Source organism: Lissotriton helveticus, chromosome 9 (assembly GCF_964261635.1).
Source record: "Lissotriton helveticus chromosome 9, aLisHel1.1, whole genome shotgun sequence".
NCBI classification, from domain to species: domain Eukaryota; kingdom Metazoa; phylum Chordata; class Amphibia; order Caudata; family Salamandridae; genus Lissotriton; species Lissotriton helveticus.
The window spans coordinates 1,063,553,181-1,063,572,700 of NC_136070.1; the positions used below are offsets into that span (position 1 = coordinate 1,063,553,181).

The 19,520-nt window shown below is 42.9% G+C and overlaps 1 protein-coding gene across 3 annotated transcripts in view; it reads left to right on the forward strand.

Moving 5' to 3' along the window:
- The window catches only part of PPARG (peroxisome proliferator activated receptor gamma), a 220,864-nt gene that overhangs the window by 92,583 nt on the left and 108,761 nt on the right, over window positions 1–19,520 (forward strand). For all 3 annotated transcript variants that reach the window (XR_013601120.1, XM_078661417.1, XM_078661416.1), the window contains 2 exons: window positions 9,775–10,002; window positions 15,534–15,703. Coding sequence is in view for 2 of the 3 variants with exons in the window: in XM_078661416.1 (XP_078517542.1) it covers window positions 9,775–10,002; window positions 15,534–15,703 (398 nt within the window). In the remaining variant the exon portion in view is untranslated. The remainder of the gene's footprint in view (window positions 1–9,774; window positions 10,003–15,533; window positions 15,704–19,520) is intronic.

Sequence of the window (19,520 nt, forward strand, 5' to 3'; positions counted from 1 at the left end):
ACAAGGTATGGATGTGACAAGGGTTTCTAAAGACAAAAGGTGAATTTGGGGAGAGGTTCTTGTAATAGGTAGATGCACCACTAACTAGACCTGGCTACAAGCATCTAAAGCATGCTCAATAATGTTGAAGAACATTCTTGAGAAAATGTCTCATTACTACATGCTTTAAGAAACAGAGAAGAAAGGCATAGAAAATATAGTATGGCTTTTAAAGTTTTAATGAATGGGCACACTAAATAGTTAAAAAAAACAAGCGAATTAGGCTAAATCATAGACAACCAAGGACAGTTAGAGATGGGTTACGGGCACAGTGTGGTCCAGTAATCATAGGTGCTTTATATGAGCCTTATTAACGCATAGAGGGAGGGGCTTTTAAGCACTGTGTGTGTGGAGAAAAGGTAGTGAGAGATGATTTTGGGTACAGGTGTCAGCTGGGCGTTTTGCATTAATTCGGGTAAATAGTTGTTTTTAGAATATGGATCACTGAGAGGTGTTTCGTACATAGCCCACGACTGCCTAATTCTTTAGTGTTTATTCTTTGGACACTTAAAAAGAAAGAATATTAACTTTTGCACATCAGGGGCCGTGTTACGCATTGGCATTGTTTGTGCCTAGCACACCTTTCAAAAGGTGCGCGGGGCGCAAACAATGGCAATGTACCCTATTACGAAATATGCGCTGCCCCCAGGGCAGCCGTGAACTCACGCTGCCCCCAGGGCAGTGCATTCATGGGAAAACACGGAGCCGCCGCTCTGTGTTTTCACAGTGTAGGCGGCACCCGCCTGCACTTTCAAAGGGGGTTAGAGGTCCCCTTGCAGCGGAGATGTCTGGGGTGTCCATGGGACCCCGTTTACCATCTGCAGAGGGCTGCTGTCAGGAGGCGCACTAACAGTGCGCCACCTTTTAAGTAGTACACTGTCAGTGCACCTCCTGAGGCCTTCTTTGACTCTGTGCCCGTGTCTGTAATATGGCGGGGATGCAGAGTCAAAGGAATCCCCTCATTTGCATAGGGCACGCCCATATGCAAATGAGGGAACACCCTTTGAAGGTAGCGCTGGCGAATGCCTTATAGAAGGGGGCGCACAAGCGCCTGTGCTCCCTTCTATAATGCCAAGGGGCCCCGGGGGCGTGCAAAGCAGAGCGCGATCGCCCATTGCGCCCCTGGGGCACCTTCTGTAATACAGCCTCAGATGTGTCCAGGCTCATAGGCCAGCAAAAGCAGCTTTGGAATTGATTTAAAATTAGACATGCTTTTCCATTTAAACCATGTTACCCATTATACCCTTGCCTTAAAAATAACAGATGAGTACAAGAAAGTAAGAAATATAACCGTTTTAATATTTGATTTTTTTGTTTTTTGGATGAATTCTCAATGTTTTAATTGCCAAAACAAACATTCATTTTCAAATACATTCAATCAAGCACATTGCTTTTCTTACTTCTGCCTTAAAGTTGTTCATCTAGGGCCAACCCATAAAGCCTTTGCTTGTGTGGATCTCGAATTCATGAGTTGATCTGCAAGACTTTAGGCCAGCCAATTAAGTAAAATACTTCACAAAAAATTGACATCTTTGTTGTTAACAACTTAACGCTTTCTGTGTCAAAGGTCCTGCGTTGGCAATTACCCACTAACCCTTTTCATCCCCTCTCACATAAAATTTAATAGTAAATATAGTAATTATTGTTAAGAAGTTGGCACAAAAATTGGTTCATTGGTTCCTTCCTTTAAAAATTGGCATCCACAGGAGCGGGCTGGGTGAGAGTTCATGAACAGGACACACAAGGCCGTTCACTGCGGAAGTCCTTGACCTCCAGTGTGGAATGTTTTTGCCATCTGATGAATGAGAGCATATTTTTACATGGGTAATTCACTGGTATCCTATTAGACCACGTCTCTGACAAGAGCAGTCCAGCTCCCACATTAGGAGTTGGCAGCCCTGGTGGTGTCTCTGTTCCAAGCAGGACAAGGGTCACAAGCAAGCAGTCCCTGATCACATAGCTGACCATGATTCATTCCCAGAAGAGATTTTGGGCTAAACATAGACACCACTACTGCGGCAACAAAAAAGTATTTTATTGTAAGAATATAAGGGCCAGAATTAGAGTTTGGCGGATGGGTTACTCCGTCACAAAAGTAATGGAAATCCCATCCGCTGTTCCATCGGGTATAATGGAATTATAATATGGTGGACGGGAAATCCATCACATTTGTGATGGAGAACCTTGTTCACCAAACTGTAAATCAGGCCCAAAGTTATCCTTTATCTCAGCTATCTCAGGAGTTTTGGTTTGTCAAACACATTGCTCCTGTTCACTTCATCATATCGATTTCCTAATTAAAAGGATCCCGGTCTTTCCAGAGAGTACTTGCTCACTCAGTTTGTACTTTCCAAGTCAGCGACACTGCACTTTTCACATTAAACTTTTTGTATTACAGACCTGTGGCATTTGTTTGTATGTGAATCAAAAGTAGGATGGCAAGTGACCCTTGATTATAGTTTTTCATTTGTATCTGTTGCATAGTACCAACACAAGAGTTTATAAAAGCTTCCATGCCATCCACCTAAAAAAGGGGAAAATACTGCAATGGAAGCAGTGATGAGAAGAAGCAGGCAGCATAAATTTGTTATAAAAGTATGCCTAGCAGAAGTGAAGAAAAGACGTTGGAAGCTCAAATTAAAAAAAAAGAAAATTGGCCCCAATGTCAATCAGGAAATACTGGTGGTAGCTGAAATAACATACAAACTGTCTTTGTTATTTCTACGTGACTCCAAGATGGACACTTTGAGCTGAAAAAGGGTGGCATTCTGGGGTCAAGTTTGCACAGGAGTCCTGACACAGAAAAAACTGTGACAATATAAAAGTATTGATTTATCGAAAATATTAAATAAATCAGTTGTCTCTATCTATATAATCCATTTAAAATATAAATAATTGATTGTGTAAAGACTGAGTGTACTTTTTACAAGCACTTCATTGTAAGAGATGGGGTTGCTGGTTGAAAGGAGTGAAACCCTTCTCAAGCAGCAACCACAATTCTCAGGGTGAAGTCACAAGCAAACCCTAAATTAACCTGGGCTCAATTCTCGGGTAGTTTTGAACAAAGCAGTCAGGCTTAACTCAGAGGTAATGTGTAAAGTAGTTGTGCAACACTTCAAACAGTAACACAGGGAAAAAAACACCACATAAGCATCCCATACCAGATTAGAAATATAGAGTAATTTTTTATAAATAAAACAAATCAGTAGAACCGGAGATAGTAAGTTTTAAATGTTTTATTAAAAGTAGCGCCGAAAAGCGCAGTGCCAACTGTGGATATCTGGTCGTGCCGGACCAGGACAAAATCAATTCAGACCAACCACAACGAAATGAGGGCTAGCTACATGTACCTAGTTAGGTCTGCTGAACAGAGTACCTTAAATCCTGGTTTGTGATGCATTTGTTCCAAGATGTGGTGAGACTGCGATGTAAGGTCCTGCGTCGTCTTCGAGGATCCCTTTAACAAGGGCTTGCGATGCAGTCTGGCCTCGAAAATTCGTTGCACAGTTGAGGCGATGCGATGGTTCTGAGGAGCTGCGAGGTTGCGATGCAGGTCTGACTGCTGTTGACGAGGGATGGAAGGGTCTGAGCCGAGGATACATCACACAGCAGCGGTTCTGATGGAGCAACGGGCTTTGCAATGGTTTTGATCCATGCAGCAGCGGTGATGCATTGGTTATGCTTGGGGTTGCGCCATGCAGCAGAGTAATTCTACTGGATCCACAGAAGCTGGAAGAAAACCTTAGGCCCATTTCCAAGGCTCCAGACCTAAGGAGGCACCACTTGGCAAGGTAGACTCACAGAGGGCAGAGTCTAGTTGCTGGGTTCAAGGTTGTTAGAGCCTTCTATCCTTGAGGCTCAAGGCAGGATGTCCCAAAGCCAGCCAACTAGCACTTGGTGTCACTTTGGGGTCCTTTGTTCAGCAGATGCAGGTCCGGACCTTCTGACCCAGACAAGAAGGCAGCAGGCAGGAGGTCAGTAAACCAGAGCAACACTCCTTCAGAAGCAGTCAGCAGAGTAGCAATCCTTGCAGCAGCACAGCAGTCATTCTTCCTGGTAGAGTATTCACAGGTCCAGAAGTGTACTGACGAGTTGGTGTCTGAGGTCTACTATTTCCTCTGGACAGTGGGAGGAGCTTCTAGTGGTTTCCCTTTGAAGTCCCCAGGCATACTGCCTTCCCTGCCATGGCCCCAGACTAACTACGAGGGGTATGTAGCTCTTTGTGTAGAGGCAGGACACAGGCCTATTCAAGGGTAAGGGGGCTGTGGCCAGCTCCGCCCTCCCATCGTGCCAGCAATGGCCCATCCAAGCACACCTAGGCCCTCTACTGTGTGTGTCTGTCTAGGAGTAATACACAAAGCCCAAGTGTCAGCTACACACAGTCATGTGACCCAGAGACAGGCTAGAGGTTCTAAATGGCTAAGGCATGGAAACTGTAATTTAAAATCCAACTTCATCATAAGTTACATTTTTCATTACTATTCCAAAGACACCAAACATGAAAGAGTTACCTGTTCCCATCTAAAGTGTACAGCTTATTAAATGTAGTAATGGTAACTCCAATGTTATCCTATGTGAGAAGTAGGCTTTGCATTAGTAAAAAACGAATATTGAGTTTTTCACTACCAAGATATATTAAGTTTACAAGTATATGTTCTACTTTTTAAATACACTGCAACCTGCACTCTGGGCTGTCATGAGACTACCGTAGGGGTGACTTATATGTATTAAAAAGGAAGGTTTGGGCCTGGCAAGGTTTATTTTGCCAAGCTGAAATGACAGTTTAAAAACTGCACACACAGGCAGAAATGGCAGGCCTGAGGAATGCTTAAGGTCTACTTAGGTGGGTGGCACAACCGGTGCTGCAGGGCCACTAGTAGCATTTTATTTACAGACCTTTGATACATGTAGTGCCACTTTACTAGGGACTTATAAGTAAAAAAAAATGCCAACTGGGGATATACCAATTCCATCATGTATTAATGTGTGAGCACATGCACTTTAGCACTGGTTAGCAGAGTTAAAATGTGCAGAGTCCTAAGGCCATCAGAAACGAGATCAGCAAATATGAAAGAGGAAGGCAAATATTTTTGGGGAAGACCACCCTAAGGCTGATAGGTCTAACATTCATGCAATGCATTGAAAGATAGAAGGATACATCAAAACAGGCTATAGCATTAGGTGAGTGAGAAATATAGAATTATACATCTGTAGTGGATCGAAAGCTTGCTCCTTGTAAATATTTTAAGTGCTGGTAGCAATTGGTCTTACAGGCAGTTCTGCTATTAAGCCAGACCTAAAAATGTATATTGAATCATGTTTACATATATTTGTGTGTATCAGCTTGGATATCCGCAATTTCCCTAGCAGAGTCTTTCTCATTTTTACCTGCCTCTGAATTGCATTTTGTCATATTGTCTTTGCTCTCTCCCTCAATCATTTGAGATGGATGTAAGCAACCTAGTGGAAAGGCTTCACTTGCAAACCGGGAACATGGTCCTAGATTGCACATTGGTGTACAAAAATACAATGTGCCACATGCAAACCAGTTTATTGTGCTGCTTTGACAATAAAAAAATCTAGTGTGGCAACACTGTCAACATTTGCACATGTGCAGATAAGTGTCCGGCAGATAGGCATGGGAAACCACAGAGGTTTCCCAAATTCTAATTTCCCAGTGTGCGGCTGCAAGGGGTTCTCAATTGTGTACTTCCATAGGGCCCTGACACCCAATTAAAAGGGTGATACTAGAGTGTATGTAAAGAGATGTGCCTGAGTTACTAAAGGGCACTATGTTCCACCTTATGTGCTGTTTTCTATTCATCTCTGGGGCTTTGGGGGGCACTTAAGTGGGGCAACTCTCCTTCCCTCCAATAGAGGAGCCGCCACTCATATGACATGACAGTTTTTGGAATGTCTGTTGATAAGCAACTGGAAGCACTCTTTAGTACTCCATTTACAAGATGTACAGATGAGATATGCAATGTTTTTGCTTACCATAGACTTGAAATAATGTGGCTATCATTATATGAAATACAGGAAGTCGAATCATGGACATTTAAGTCATATTTCACTTGCATTAAAAAAAATGGGCATGCCTAAGTGTTCCACCTGTCAGTTTCGTTTAAAATTTGGTGCTAGAGAGACATCCTCAGGTTTTCATGGAAATGCTAAATCCAATAGTGACTTCAGTAGGGGAATTTCCCTCACCATAGTTACAGTATAGGGGAGGGAATTCTCCCAGTGAATTTTCACCAGTACTTCCTTCTGAAATACGAGGAGTATCCGTTTTCACTTATCTCTAAATCTGGCCGTATGTCAGGTATTGTTTTACATACTTTCTTCAGATCCATAGCTAAGCATGCTTTGGAAACATTAGCCTTTCTCGTGCGCTATTTTAAGTGTTTAGTGTCAACTTTTGTGTTTTTCAGTTCGGTAATTGTTCCTATAACATAAATTCTCCCTTTTATCACTGACACTCCTCAGTCCCCCAGGAGGTGCCTTATGGAGGACGTCTGTGCCAAAGTGTAAGTCAAAGCTTTGACTAGACACAAGAAGCCATGAAAACTATTAGCATTATCACTTTCAAACATGCTAATTCTAAAGCAAAAGATAATGTCATACTATAAATGTAATTTCCATCTTTGGCAGTTTCATTTAATGTTATACTAGAATTTGGCAGCCATCTCACAAAGAGGTTCAACAATCATAAACACGATTAACGCTGCATTGGGCTAGCAAGGGGAATTGTTCGTTTTCTCCGGCTATTTCACATCATTTTCACCTGCAGGAACCTTGTGCGACCAGAAATTATCTCACTGGTATTTAAAAATGTCTGATTGCCTCTGCACCAGGAGTTATGCTAGAAATATTCACTGCATGGCTTTATGAAATGTGTGGAAAATATCAGGAACAGCGGCTACCAGATTGGGATGATGAGGCGGGTGAAAATGAAGGACTTACCTGGAACGGTTGGCTGCCCCCTCTCTTCCGTCCTCTTCCATCTTCTTTCTTCCTGTCTCCAGGCCCGGCCGGCAGTAGGAGGCACCCGGGTACACATCTTCCCCCTGAGCCAATCACAATGCTGCAATGGAGCATTGTGATTGGTCTGAGCGGCGACGGACAGGGAGCCTTTGCATATTCCTCACCAAGAGGGCCGTCCAAACAGTCATACGCACTTAGAGAGTGCAAATCACTCCTCCCCCTCCTCTGGCCAGCCCCGCCACTGATTGCAATAGGAATAATATAATGATAACAACATGTTATTGTCATTATATTTTTAATTTTGCACAGTGGGCAACACTCCTCCACCTTAGCGGAGGAGACGCCACTGGAAAATATATTGACCAGGGCTCTTTCATGACTTTTATAGGACATACCTCACACCCAGTTTTCAAACAAATGACTATCCAAACCTATTTCACTTATTTTGTAGATTTTTTTGTGAAATATACACGTGGGAAATTTTTTAATTTTGCCTATTCCTATGAACTATCTCAAGTAAATGAGTCTTTAACAAACCTGTTTTTCAAAGGATGCAGGACATTTAGCCAGTAAGAAATTTCTGACAATGATACATAATCTTTCACCCTGCCATCTTTGGTGGCGATTAAAGGTGTCCTTACAAAGTCAGCTTCTCAGGAGTGACAGTATTAATTCAGCTCTGAAAAATAAGTCTGAGAATTATTTTTGGTCCATTCATGAACTCACAACGCAACAGAGGACAAGCCATGGTTCCCTCTGATGCTAATCCCAGACCAGTTGCCTGTACTTACCACCTCGCCTAAAATTTACACAGACCCTATGTTCTCGGTGCAAACCTTTGCTATTCCTGGAGATTCATCTCACAAATCATGTTGAGGTGTTTTTATTCCAAAGGATTCAAATGAACGGATGTACATCACCTTGAATGCAATCGGGTTAGGCTAATGTCAAGGACTGGTACTAGGTCACAGATTTACTATAGTTTTGTATGGGTGCTCAGACCACACAATATGACAGTATGTAATGCTAAGGCACTCAGACCATAACAGGTGCAAATAATCTTTTGTGTCGGAAGTGGATGCTATATATGGCGGCCGTGTATATATATATATATATATATATATATATATATATATATATATATATATAAGCTCTCCTGTCTCGCAACTGAGTTGCTGCAGGAATTGAATCTACGTGTGTTATGGGAGAAATTAAATGATGGGCGCTGATTTGCCAGGCGCACCTCCCCTTGAGACACACGCATAACTTAATTATACAAGCATCGATTATTCTTGGGTTTGTCTTTGTGTGATTAGAAATTGTCAGGTGGGACGCTCAGTTATTTACTTGTCCTGAAGATGACTTTGTACTAATGACAAAGGTCGAAACGTCGTCGACGCAAGTGTAGCCGTAATTTTTGGAGGACACATTGTTTTGTTTGTTGTAGTTCCAGGATTGTTGTGGAACTCCTTCTTTCATGTAACCTCGTTTTGTATGCCACTGGTCTGGTCGTGTATGTTCACCAATTGTTATATGTACCAGCATATATGTCTGAGCCTCACGATATTTTTATATTGAATACATTTTGTAGGTTTTTCTAGATATCTTTGTATAGGGGCCAAATTTTCATTTTTGTGTGCTTTGCTGTTTGATTTAATTATTTACTGTGGAAATATGTCTCTGTTATGTTTTGTTTTTCAAAAAATGTTTTGATGTATACTGTGAACCGTTGTTAGGATAAAATATGTAGCAATAAGGGGCACCTCATCATGTAGTATAAACCAGGTAATGCATACAATGCAGGCATAATGAGTCAGCAACAGTGTAAAGACCCCAAGTGCTGCACACAAAGCCAGATCAGTTAATGTCACACCACTTGGCTTTGCATGGAATACAACCGCCAATGAAGGCACGCTACTGGGTGATACTTCCATGCAAAATGCAAGTAATGTTTGGACTTAACGCCACTTGTATGTCTTTGCCCAGTGCTAAACCCCATTTAGTGTCACACACAGCGGACCTGATTCACAAATGGCTGCTGCACCCATGGCGGAGGCCCGCAGTAGTGGGGGAGTCTCCTTGTTCGGGGTGGAATCTCCGCCCTGACTGCACAGATTCCCCCAAGACTGTGCGAAGGTCCTTTGTGAATCAGGCCCAGTATATTTAAGTGGCTAATGAGATCCTATACATGTGGGACATTGTAAAAACCATGCATCTTAAATGTTGGTAGTTCATGATATGTAGGGTTGGATTGGCCTAACAGGCAACTAGGCAGTGCCCGACAAGTTGGTCTGACAGGTCGGTGTGTTGGGTGGCTTTTTGGCTGTTTGTTGGCTTGATTTATGGCCTGCCATTTTCACTGTTAATTTCTCAAATAATAAAACAACATTGCCTGCAGCAAGCTCAAACCCATGCACACTTCCATACCTCGCCAATCCCTTAAACAGCGTGTCTTTACGAGTTAAAAACTGGCACAATTGCAAGCATGGGCCACTTTTTACCTATCTATTCACTAGTGGGGGGGTCTCTTTTATTTTGTTGTCCGTTCCTATTTTTTGTGTCCCAGCCCGCCACTATTAATTGCTTTGCACGCTTCTTAAAATTGCTGCAATGTTTTTTTAATTAAATTGACTGTTTTTGTAACCCTAATTTGCACAGCCTGAATTACCATGTGGTTTGGACATAACTGCTTGATATAATTGTACTTAAGCAATGGCCAGCTCTTCAGTTTTGTGTTTTGTTTCGCCTCAGGACAAAAAATGGTGGACATGGAGATGCCATTTTGGCCTACAAACTACGGAGTCAGCTCGGTGGACCTGGCGGCCATGAACGACCTCTCCCAGGGCTATGACATTAAGCCCTTCAACACGGTGGACTTCACCAGCATTTCGGGTGGACACTTTGAAGAGATTCCCTTATCGAGAATCGAGCAGGAAGAGTTTGACTTTAAATATGACTTGAAAATGCAAGAATGTCAAAGTATGTACATGTTTTTATCTCTCTATATCCATCCGCTATAGATAACCTGCTCCAGCACTGACCAATTCATTATTCAGTTTAGTGTGTAAGAGAAAACGCCCTGCTGGCAAATAAGCAGGTGCATTTTTTTGTTCTCAGAGTTAAATAACATGTATTTACTTACAGAGATTCTGGTCACTAAGCGTATGTGTGTTCCTCTATATCCAATCAGATTACTGCATGGGATTCTGAAGGAACGCATAAAGCTTTTCTGCACTAACCTGCAGTGGCGGCTGGCATGTTAGGAGCGTGGTGGGCGGTGGAGTTAAAAATAAAAGTTAAAAAAGTAAGAAAGAAAAAATATTTCAACTTACCTTCTTGGTGCGACGTCCTCCTCCTTCTCGCTTGGTTCTTGTCCAGGCAGGCTACAGGAAACTGCAGTAACCAATCCTGGTGCTGCTCTCATTCTGCATGAGAGCAGAGCCAGGATTGGAGGGAGCAGACTCTCTCACCTCTCTCGAGGGCATTGGAACCCTATGCTTCTCGCATGTCTAGCTGGCGGTAGCAAGACGGCCAGCCAAAAAGATATGTCCACCAAAATGCCCTTCCTATCACTGCTTCCTGATGCTGCCTGACTAGCGGCAGCAGAAATCAGAAAGCCCCCCCCCCCCCATCCTGACGCTCGGCTCCGCACTAGGTTTTGAAGACTAAAATGGTAATGAATTGACTTTATTACCATTTTATTTTTTCTATCTCTGGGGGCTTATTTTAGTGGGCAGATGCTCATCCGCCTTAGCCCTTTCGCTGCGGGGGGGAGGGGCCGCACGCATCGCCCCCATGCTGGTGACGAGCTGAGCTCGTCATGAGGCAAAGCGGAGCTGCCCTCATGTCGAGCTGGGCTCGTCACTGCCGCACCCGTTTTTAGAACGTTCAGCACAGCGGGGAAATTAGCCCCGCATGCAAACGTTCCAACGGCTGTGACGAGCTCAGCTCGTCATGAGTGGAGCTCAACTGTACTCCTTGACGAGCTGAGCTCATCACCAGCATGGATGAGGTTCACGACGGAGCCGCCACTGTTAACCTAAACAGTTGACAGGAAAAAGTAGAAAGTAATTGGAGGCATTATGGCAACACCGAGATTAAATGAATCCATTCCATCTCTATCGAGAAAATAAAGCATCATACACGAGCTATAAGGCCAGTGAGCTCTCATAATGCATCTGAAACATAAAAACAGAGCACTGAAGACCATCTCATCACTGTTCAGAGCCCTTTCCTCTGGCCTACCGTTCTGTCAGTGCTCAAGGAGCAGGGACCTGGCAGCACTCTGGCAAAACTTTAAAGCCCCATTGGATCAGACCTATGTGTACTTCAGTTTCTAAGCAACGTGTTGGAGCTCAGCTCAATACCTTCATCAGTATTTAACAGCACACAAATTCCATTTGCTTTTTTCTGTGCTGAACTCTGTGCCTGGTGCCTGCAGTTGTTGCATCTCACGTAACGAAGACTCAAAAACTGTAGTATAATCAACAGTTAGATCAGGTTTTATTAATCATTTTTGTGATATGTTCGATTCCATTTCTTTAGTATTACCCTCATCCATTTGATCAAGGTCACTACTATAATGTAACATTTTAATATTCAATAAAACGAATTCTTCTGACATCGTCCACGTTTATAACAAGTAGACATGCACATCTGTTCACATTGACAGGCTAGCTTGACAGCAATTCGAAGTGTGTCAGTTAATAATGACTGCACCAAATGATACCCCGGCCTGCATCCTTGTTCCCGCCCTACCAGCAGAGCTCCAGCTCCGAATGCATTGACTGACACCAAAACCTAGGAGAACATATACTGAAAGTCATTGCCTTTTGTTAGTAATTGGGCCTGCAAAGCACCACATCTGCCACCACAACATATGGGCAGCGGTGGCCGGCTCAGGTAAGCGCGGTGGGGCGGTTGGACAGGGCAGGGGAGGGGAAGTCAAAGGCCATGGAATAGATATTATTTATTTAATTATACCTATTCCGTTTTCTGTCAACTTCACCCCTCTCCCACCCTGCCCCGGCTCACCGCACTAACCTGTACCGGCCGCCACTGCAATATGAGACAGATACATATGGTAAAGTACTCTCATCGTGGTTTCTCCATGAGATACCTATGAATAGTGGTTGCATGGGCAGGGATACAGATGTTGGTGCCTGGGTAGTATTTATCTTCTTTCAGATGTTTTGAAAGCAAATTAATAAAAATGGAAGCAGTTTCAGCAGTCGTTTTTGACAGCACGACACTGTTCCCCCATCTGAAGGTGCTGCAGGTAGACTGTTCCTGATCTGCAGCGGTACCCCATCAGAGCTCCACCCCTGGAAAGTCCTTTGTCATACTCCTGCCATATTGACTATCAACCTCCCAACCAAGTTTCTCCTGGGCCAGCCCATGTTCCAATCCCCAATGGTAAGGTCAGGGGATCCAGACCACACCCAAGCCCCAGCCCTGGCCCCTGCCTGCCAAGTGACATTCCTTGGAGGTTGCCACTGTTTTTCAGTCACAGGCGGTCATCTCCTTCAGGAACAAAACATTCTGCAGTTGGAATACATCCCAGTTGTGTCAGCGGACTATCTTTTTGGTAACAAAGCCGGGCAAGGTTGGAAAACTTTGAATAGCTTCGCTGTTCTAAAGTTCTCAAATTTGTCAGATTTAATGGATGAAAGTAGAACTTTTGCCTTTCATTTAATTAACTACTTGTAGTGAAGATGTTCAGGTTTCTGGATTTTGGCATCGAAACACTTTAAGTAAAATAAATATTTTCTTATACAAAGTATTTTAAGCAAGCAATCTATGTTTTTTTGTAATTATATTTACAAAAGCCAATAAATCTATGCTCTGTTTCCTCTGTGTTATATTTCACAATGAAATAAATCTAACTATCCTGCAGCAGTAGGGATAGTCCACCACAGGACTTTTCTCACAACTAAATGTATGTCACCTGCAAAAAAAAACATATGTAAGATATACACCATAGTTAGGAGAAAGGTCTAGAAATGTAAATTTAAGGTTTAGGGAAATTGAATCGCCATTCCTGACAACTTCACAGCACAAAATTGCTTTTCTCCAGTGGTCCTGCCTGCATATTATATATATGCAGATATGCTGAGTGTAATATTATGTTTTTTTGCCATTTCTGAGTGTGTAGAGGGGCTTAACTCATAAGTGATAGCCTTGAGTGAAGTGATAGCCTTGAGTGGATCATAATTCCCCGCTGCTTTGATTCCCTAAAAAATCGTAATGAAGGGCATCATTACGATGTCGGTCGGAAAGCATTACGACCAACTCCTTGTTGGAATCGGTTCCTACCGACTCTGGTTCGGCAAGTCCGACCGACCGATCACGATGTTGCAAAACACTGTTAGGTCACGCTCCCATTTACTTCAATGGGAGCCTGTGTTCCAACTGACAACACAGGCTCCCATCGAAAAAACAGGTGGTTGCAGAAAACCTTGCACCCTGTCGCAGGCACCCCGTGGTGTAAGCTTTTAAAGAGGGATCCCATGGGTACCCCCACGGACTCCAGCCGGAGGCCTCTGGGTGAAGTGGGGCCTGCTGGAGGCCCCCAAAGTGACTTTCTGGCTGCCGTTCCATGGCGGACACACCTATTCGACAAGGCTGTCCGAATCCGACATCGTAATACGTCGGTCGGAAACGCGGTCCGTAGAGCTGTATGATTCAGCCACAACTGACTCATAGTTTCCGAATGACAGTCGGAACTGAGTCGGAAAGACCGAATGGTTACCTTCCATCATAATCGGTCAGTCAGAAATGTTTCTGAGTCGGTCATGGGTTCCGACTCAGGTTAGGAAAATATGAATACCGTTCGGAGCCTTTCCAACTGGCATTGTAATGAGACACAAATTGCGTCTTTCACTCTCAGAAGATCTGTGTGTATGGTTTAAACAATGCTGTCTTTTAAATTTCGAACTTATTAACAAAAATATTTAATCATAGCCAAAGCACAAGAGGTTAAAGTATCCCAGGGAAACAACATGTCTTCAACTGTGAGTGTGAGCCTAGTTGGTTTCTTCTATGACAAGTATTTGCAACATTGATCTGTGAAGCAAGAAATAGTAATTTTTAAAATACTTAGGCTATAAAAGGATATGGTGTGTAAATATATATACATATTTTACACAGTAGTGGTCATCACTGTGTAGTGATAGCGTTTCCATTGGAAATAGTTTTTATTTGCTAAAAACTTTAGCGCTGCTTGACGAATTTGCACGAAACGTTCCTAAACAAAGTACACACATCCAGCTCCTTCCTGTAAAGCTTCAGGGTGATCCATCGAGGAAAGGGGACAAGCAAAGGAGGATCCTAGAATGCTGATTTCCAATGTTTATTCCGAAAGCAAACTTCTATAACAGATACAGTAAAAAAGCTGAACACCAAATTGGGCAAAAGGTTAGAACACTACTCAGAAAATGTGCTTTTTGTGACTTGGTGTAAATCTGTTCAGCAGTTTTTTCGAAATTTATGTTTAAAGAAGTACTCAGGATTGGTCATGATTGGTTTAAAAAATACTTATATCAAGACTGCTGGTGTCCAGATATGCTCTGATTGGCCACTTTATAGGGAGTAAGTCAAAACTGTGTTTTCCTTGTATGGATCTGTTTTTCTAAAGTAACAGTAATCAACAGAAAGGAGATGCTTATTTTTTCCATGCTACACATCATTACATGAAATGTAGAATTTCTGCATGTTTCTACACATTCTGAGCTGCAGCATTTTTTATCTGGCTCATATTAAACTGATACTAATGTCTATGTGCCACAAATTACTTAAAAGTGTTTTTGTTGTGTGTTTAAGATTTTCCACTACACATTCTAATTTTATTTTTCATGTCTACAAATGTTCTATCTCTTTCATATGAAAGAGCAAGACACCAATGATGTAGTTGTTTGTAGGAAGGGTCATGGTGTGACCATGTTTTATAAGAAATAATAAACTCCTGTAATATCTTAAGAGAATCTTGCAAGTCATCAGAGTTGTGTCACTCTATAAAGAGACGTTGCCTTCCTGTCAATGGTCACAGATCTCAGTGACTTTAAATATCCTTATGTGTTGCAGTGGGTACTTTGGTCATGAAGTCAAGATATAATATATATTCATAGGTTTTATATATATATATATATATATATATATATATATATATATATATATATATATATATATATATATATATATATTTTAGAATCCTGAAAGGACTAGCGTATACGCCCTAATCGCGCATTAACCAGAAAGCAGGACACGGACCCAAATTCCTTCTTTACATTGTTTATTCGCCCAAAGTCAGAGACGCGTTTCGCGGCTCCCGCCGCTTGTTCATAAATATACATGTATATTGGATTAAACCTATGAAAACAATAGCAGATATTTAAGATATTTATGCATCATCAGACAATTCTATAGTCTTCCTAGCTAACATGTTTAACACATGAATACTGTGACAAGGAGATGCACCATTCTCACATTCTAATCTCTTTTTCAATAAACAGATTCAATCAAATTGGAACCCCCATCTCCTCCTTACTATTCGGAACAAAATCATTCTTACAGTAAACTTCCTGAAGATGCCTCCAACTCCCTTATGGCGATAGAGTGCAGAGTGTGTGGAGACAAGGCGTCGGGGTTCCATTATGGAGTGCACGCATGTGAAGGATGTAAGGTAAGCAACATATAGAGATATTGTTTGCTTGAAGTTGGATTAATTAGCATTCACAAAGATTTTAATGAGGCTATGTCCCAAACACGGAATAATTGTTTCAGGATTTGGGACAATGTACAGAAGAGTCAGTGCCCTTCCTGGTACTTAAAGACCTCCCTCATTATGGAATATTTTTCCTCCAGGGTAGAAATGTCCTGGCAGAAAGTTATGATTTGAAATTACACAGAAAACCTTCCTAGTCAAGCGGATAGTATAAAATTCTGAGCGAACCAATTTCCCAACCAACTCTCATATGCCACTTTGTATTAGTGTTGGCCAGAAATCTCTTACCTAGACAGAGGGGAATGTATGGTGATACCCGAATCGGGGAGTCACTGTGTGTCCCTGTCTGACACTGGATGATGTTCTATGAAATGCCACACATGCTGATGGGTGTCAGCAGACCATTTTGTGAACCCCCCCATACCCAACCACATTTATACCAGGAATAGACAGGTTGTATGTTAGTGGGGGGGGATGTTACTTATGTCTTGTTCTCATCTGTGTCTCCCTGTTACAGTGCGTTTGGCTCTGGCTCTCAATGTCTGTGTCTTACTGCCCTAGACTATGAGATAGACTTACCAATGGTTTTTGTTGTTATTTATGTAAGACAACGTTACTCAGAACATGGCAGTGATTTGCAATCTATCATAAAAGGCTAGAAGCCAGCATAGATGTTCACTACATTGGATTTGTATCTCTGCAAACCTTAGTATATATACATAATGGCCAAACTGTGAACTGTAAGTAGCCATGCAAAAAGGATTACACCACCCCCACTCCCTTCCTCCTCGCTTTCTGTATTGCTCTTTTCGTACATCAATTCATTTTCAATTTTTCTCTCTCTCTCTTCTCCCTCTGCCTGCCCTCTGTCCGTCCTTGCTTTTTCCTCTTCCGCTCTCTTTCCACTTTCTCTCTTTTTCTTTCTCTCTCTCTGTGCTTATGCCCCTGCAGAGCTGAATAGAGTGGAAGAGATGCCAAAGGCAGCCCTAAGCCTTGAAAAACTGGCTTCTAATGGCGTACCCTCCGCGAAAGAGTCTGATGAGATAAATGGCTAGTTCAGCCCTGGTAATATATCCCTAAGTGTCTTTCTGTACTGTTGCCTGTATCCCACATTTACTGTGTTTGTGTCTCCTTGCATCAGCATTCATGTTTTCCTGTCCCAGTCTTCATGTCACTATATCCTTTTGCTAGTGTCTCCCCACGTGGAGTGGTGTGGCTCACTGGTTAGAGGCGGCAGACCCGGGAGCAGAGGACGGTCCGGGACCAGGGTTCAATTCCCGACGCGGCAGGGTCTTGGACCAGGGTCAACGGACTCGATAATTCTCGCCTCGGTGCCTACTCTAACTAGGGATCACACTCGGCAACTCTGGGCATTAGCTTGCCTCATCTCCACAGCGGCCCCCCACATACGCTGGGGATGCCTGGTTTCACCTTGGAGATACCCAGTAGGGACCATCTCACAGGGAAAGCCAGGACGGGTTCCCCAGCGGTCTACAGCGCAGAGATACTCCTTCGGAAGTCGATTCTAGCGCTTTAGAAACCCACAATCAATCAAACAATCAATCTTCCTCTGTCATTGTCTCCTTCTCAGATGAAGATGGCATGTCAAGGTAACTAAGTCTTGTATTCATGGTTTTCTGTCATCATTTCCATCTCTCCTTGTCAAAGTGACTCAATTTCTCTAGCCTGGTAACAGGCCACCCTGTTGTCAATTTCCACTGTCCCAAACTCCGGTTCCCCTTGTGCCAGTATCTGTGTATATCTGCTCCAGTTTCCATCACCTTGTCGCACTGCTCTTGCATAGCAGTCACAGAGTGACCATGTCTCTTCATCCCAGGGTCCATTTTAAATACCTGAGTAGCCATGCCTTTTTTGTTCCAATACCCAGATCTCCACCATCAAGAGTCTGGGTCTTCCTGTTCCAGTATCCTTGTCTTCCTTTCCCAATGTCTGTGTCTCTGTGTCCAAGTCTTTGTCCAGGTTCATAGCTCCTTATCCCAGTGACGGTGTCTCCATGTCCAGGAAATAACAGAAGGGGGGAGAGAGAGTCTTACGAGTGGATTCGTACTCCCTTAGTAGGCATTTATAAACAAAAGGAATCCACCTGGGGTGGCTGGAAGTGTTCTCTATTGTGATAGGGAGCACTTAGTGTTTTTAAAATACCCCTCACACACCAAAAGGACCCTTGGTGTCATGCTTCATCATTGGGGTCTTCGCACCCCTCTACGGGATGCGGCGTGCTGCGACCTACGACTACGCGGGAACACTTTAATCAATGACTATGTGTGGTGCATGTGAGGGTTTTACTGAGTGAGTGGTGGGGTGAGTGAGATTAAAAAAGTGCCTGTCACCGGTGAAGGTAACGCGACTCTGGTATGCCCATGCACAGCGCTCCGTACACTAATTCTAGGCGCATTCGTGTAATTGATGGTGGGTTAAATATACGCGCTGAAGCACCAGACATTTGTTAGCGCTTTTGTTCATGGCACATCGTATGTGGAAAAATATCCCGTAATGTGGAGGGCTACTTGCGGAGATCTTGTCATTGCCGTGCAGTGAACTACTGGCGCATGCGCCTCCATCGTATCGTGTGCTGCGCATGTGCAGCACTCTGTCCTCTATCGCGCGCATGAGCGTGTTTTGAGGCGGATTGATTATACGCAGATGCATGTGATACCAATTGATGTTACAGGCGCTTATGGCTAAGATATATCTACATAGTGTGGTATGCTAATAACAACCACCCAATTCAAACCAACTGCCAGGAACTGCTTACTACGGTTTGACAGTTTTCATCCCAGACACCTAAGGGAAAACCTCCCTTACGGCCATTTTTTGCGCCTAAGGCGCAACTGCACAGACGTGGCACAGTACAAAACGCAGGCAAATGAACTAAAAACAAAACTCCAATTAAGAGAATAACCTAACAGAATAATTGACTCTGCCATGAAAAGGGCCAGAAACAACAACAGGGACCGTCTCTTGGAAGATAAGGTACCACCTGAATCTGAAAAAAGACAACAGATATGTGTCACAACGTACAACACGCACTCAAATGATGTCTCAAAGATAATCAACAGATATTGGAGAACACTCACAAGTGGCACACTGGACTTTGAGAAACCCATGTTTGCACACAAACGGGGCAGGAACCTGAAGGACATACTTGTCCACACACGCCCCCAACCTTCTAAGCAATCTCCGGCATCCCAACATGGAATACAGGGCCACTTCCCATGTGGCAATTGTAGCAGTTGCCACCTGACGAAAAAGAGTAAGAAACTCACATTTAGCAACGGAACCAGTTGGGAAAAAGAAGATTGACAAACTGCAATAGCAGAAATGTAATATACATGATTACATGTCCATGTGGCCTGGAGTATATAGGCATGACAACGAGGGCAGTAAAAACCCGCATGAATGAACATAAAAGCAACGTGAGGTGCAAAAAAGCACAACCAAGATGGCAACTCACTACCTATATTATAATATATTATATTATATTATATTATTATAAGCACAACCTGCATGACGTTTTTTCTTGGTGATTGCACCTGCTAGAATGTCGCCGAGGGCATTATTGATGTTCTTCCGCTTTTTGTCTTTCTTTTTTTCTTGCTTTTTCCTTAGGTAAAGCAAATAGCCAATTACTAATATTATCGCTGTAGGCACATTGTAGCCTATTAATATTTTTCACTTTTTTGTAAATATCTACACAAATTTTATACAGTGAAACGTGAGTAAGGTGGGGAATTTGTGCATCCCGTCCTGAAGA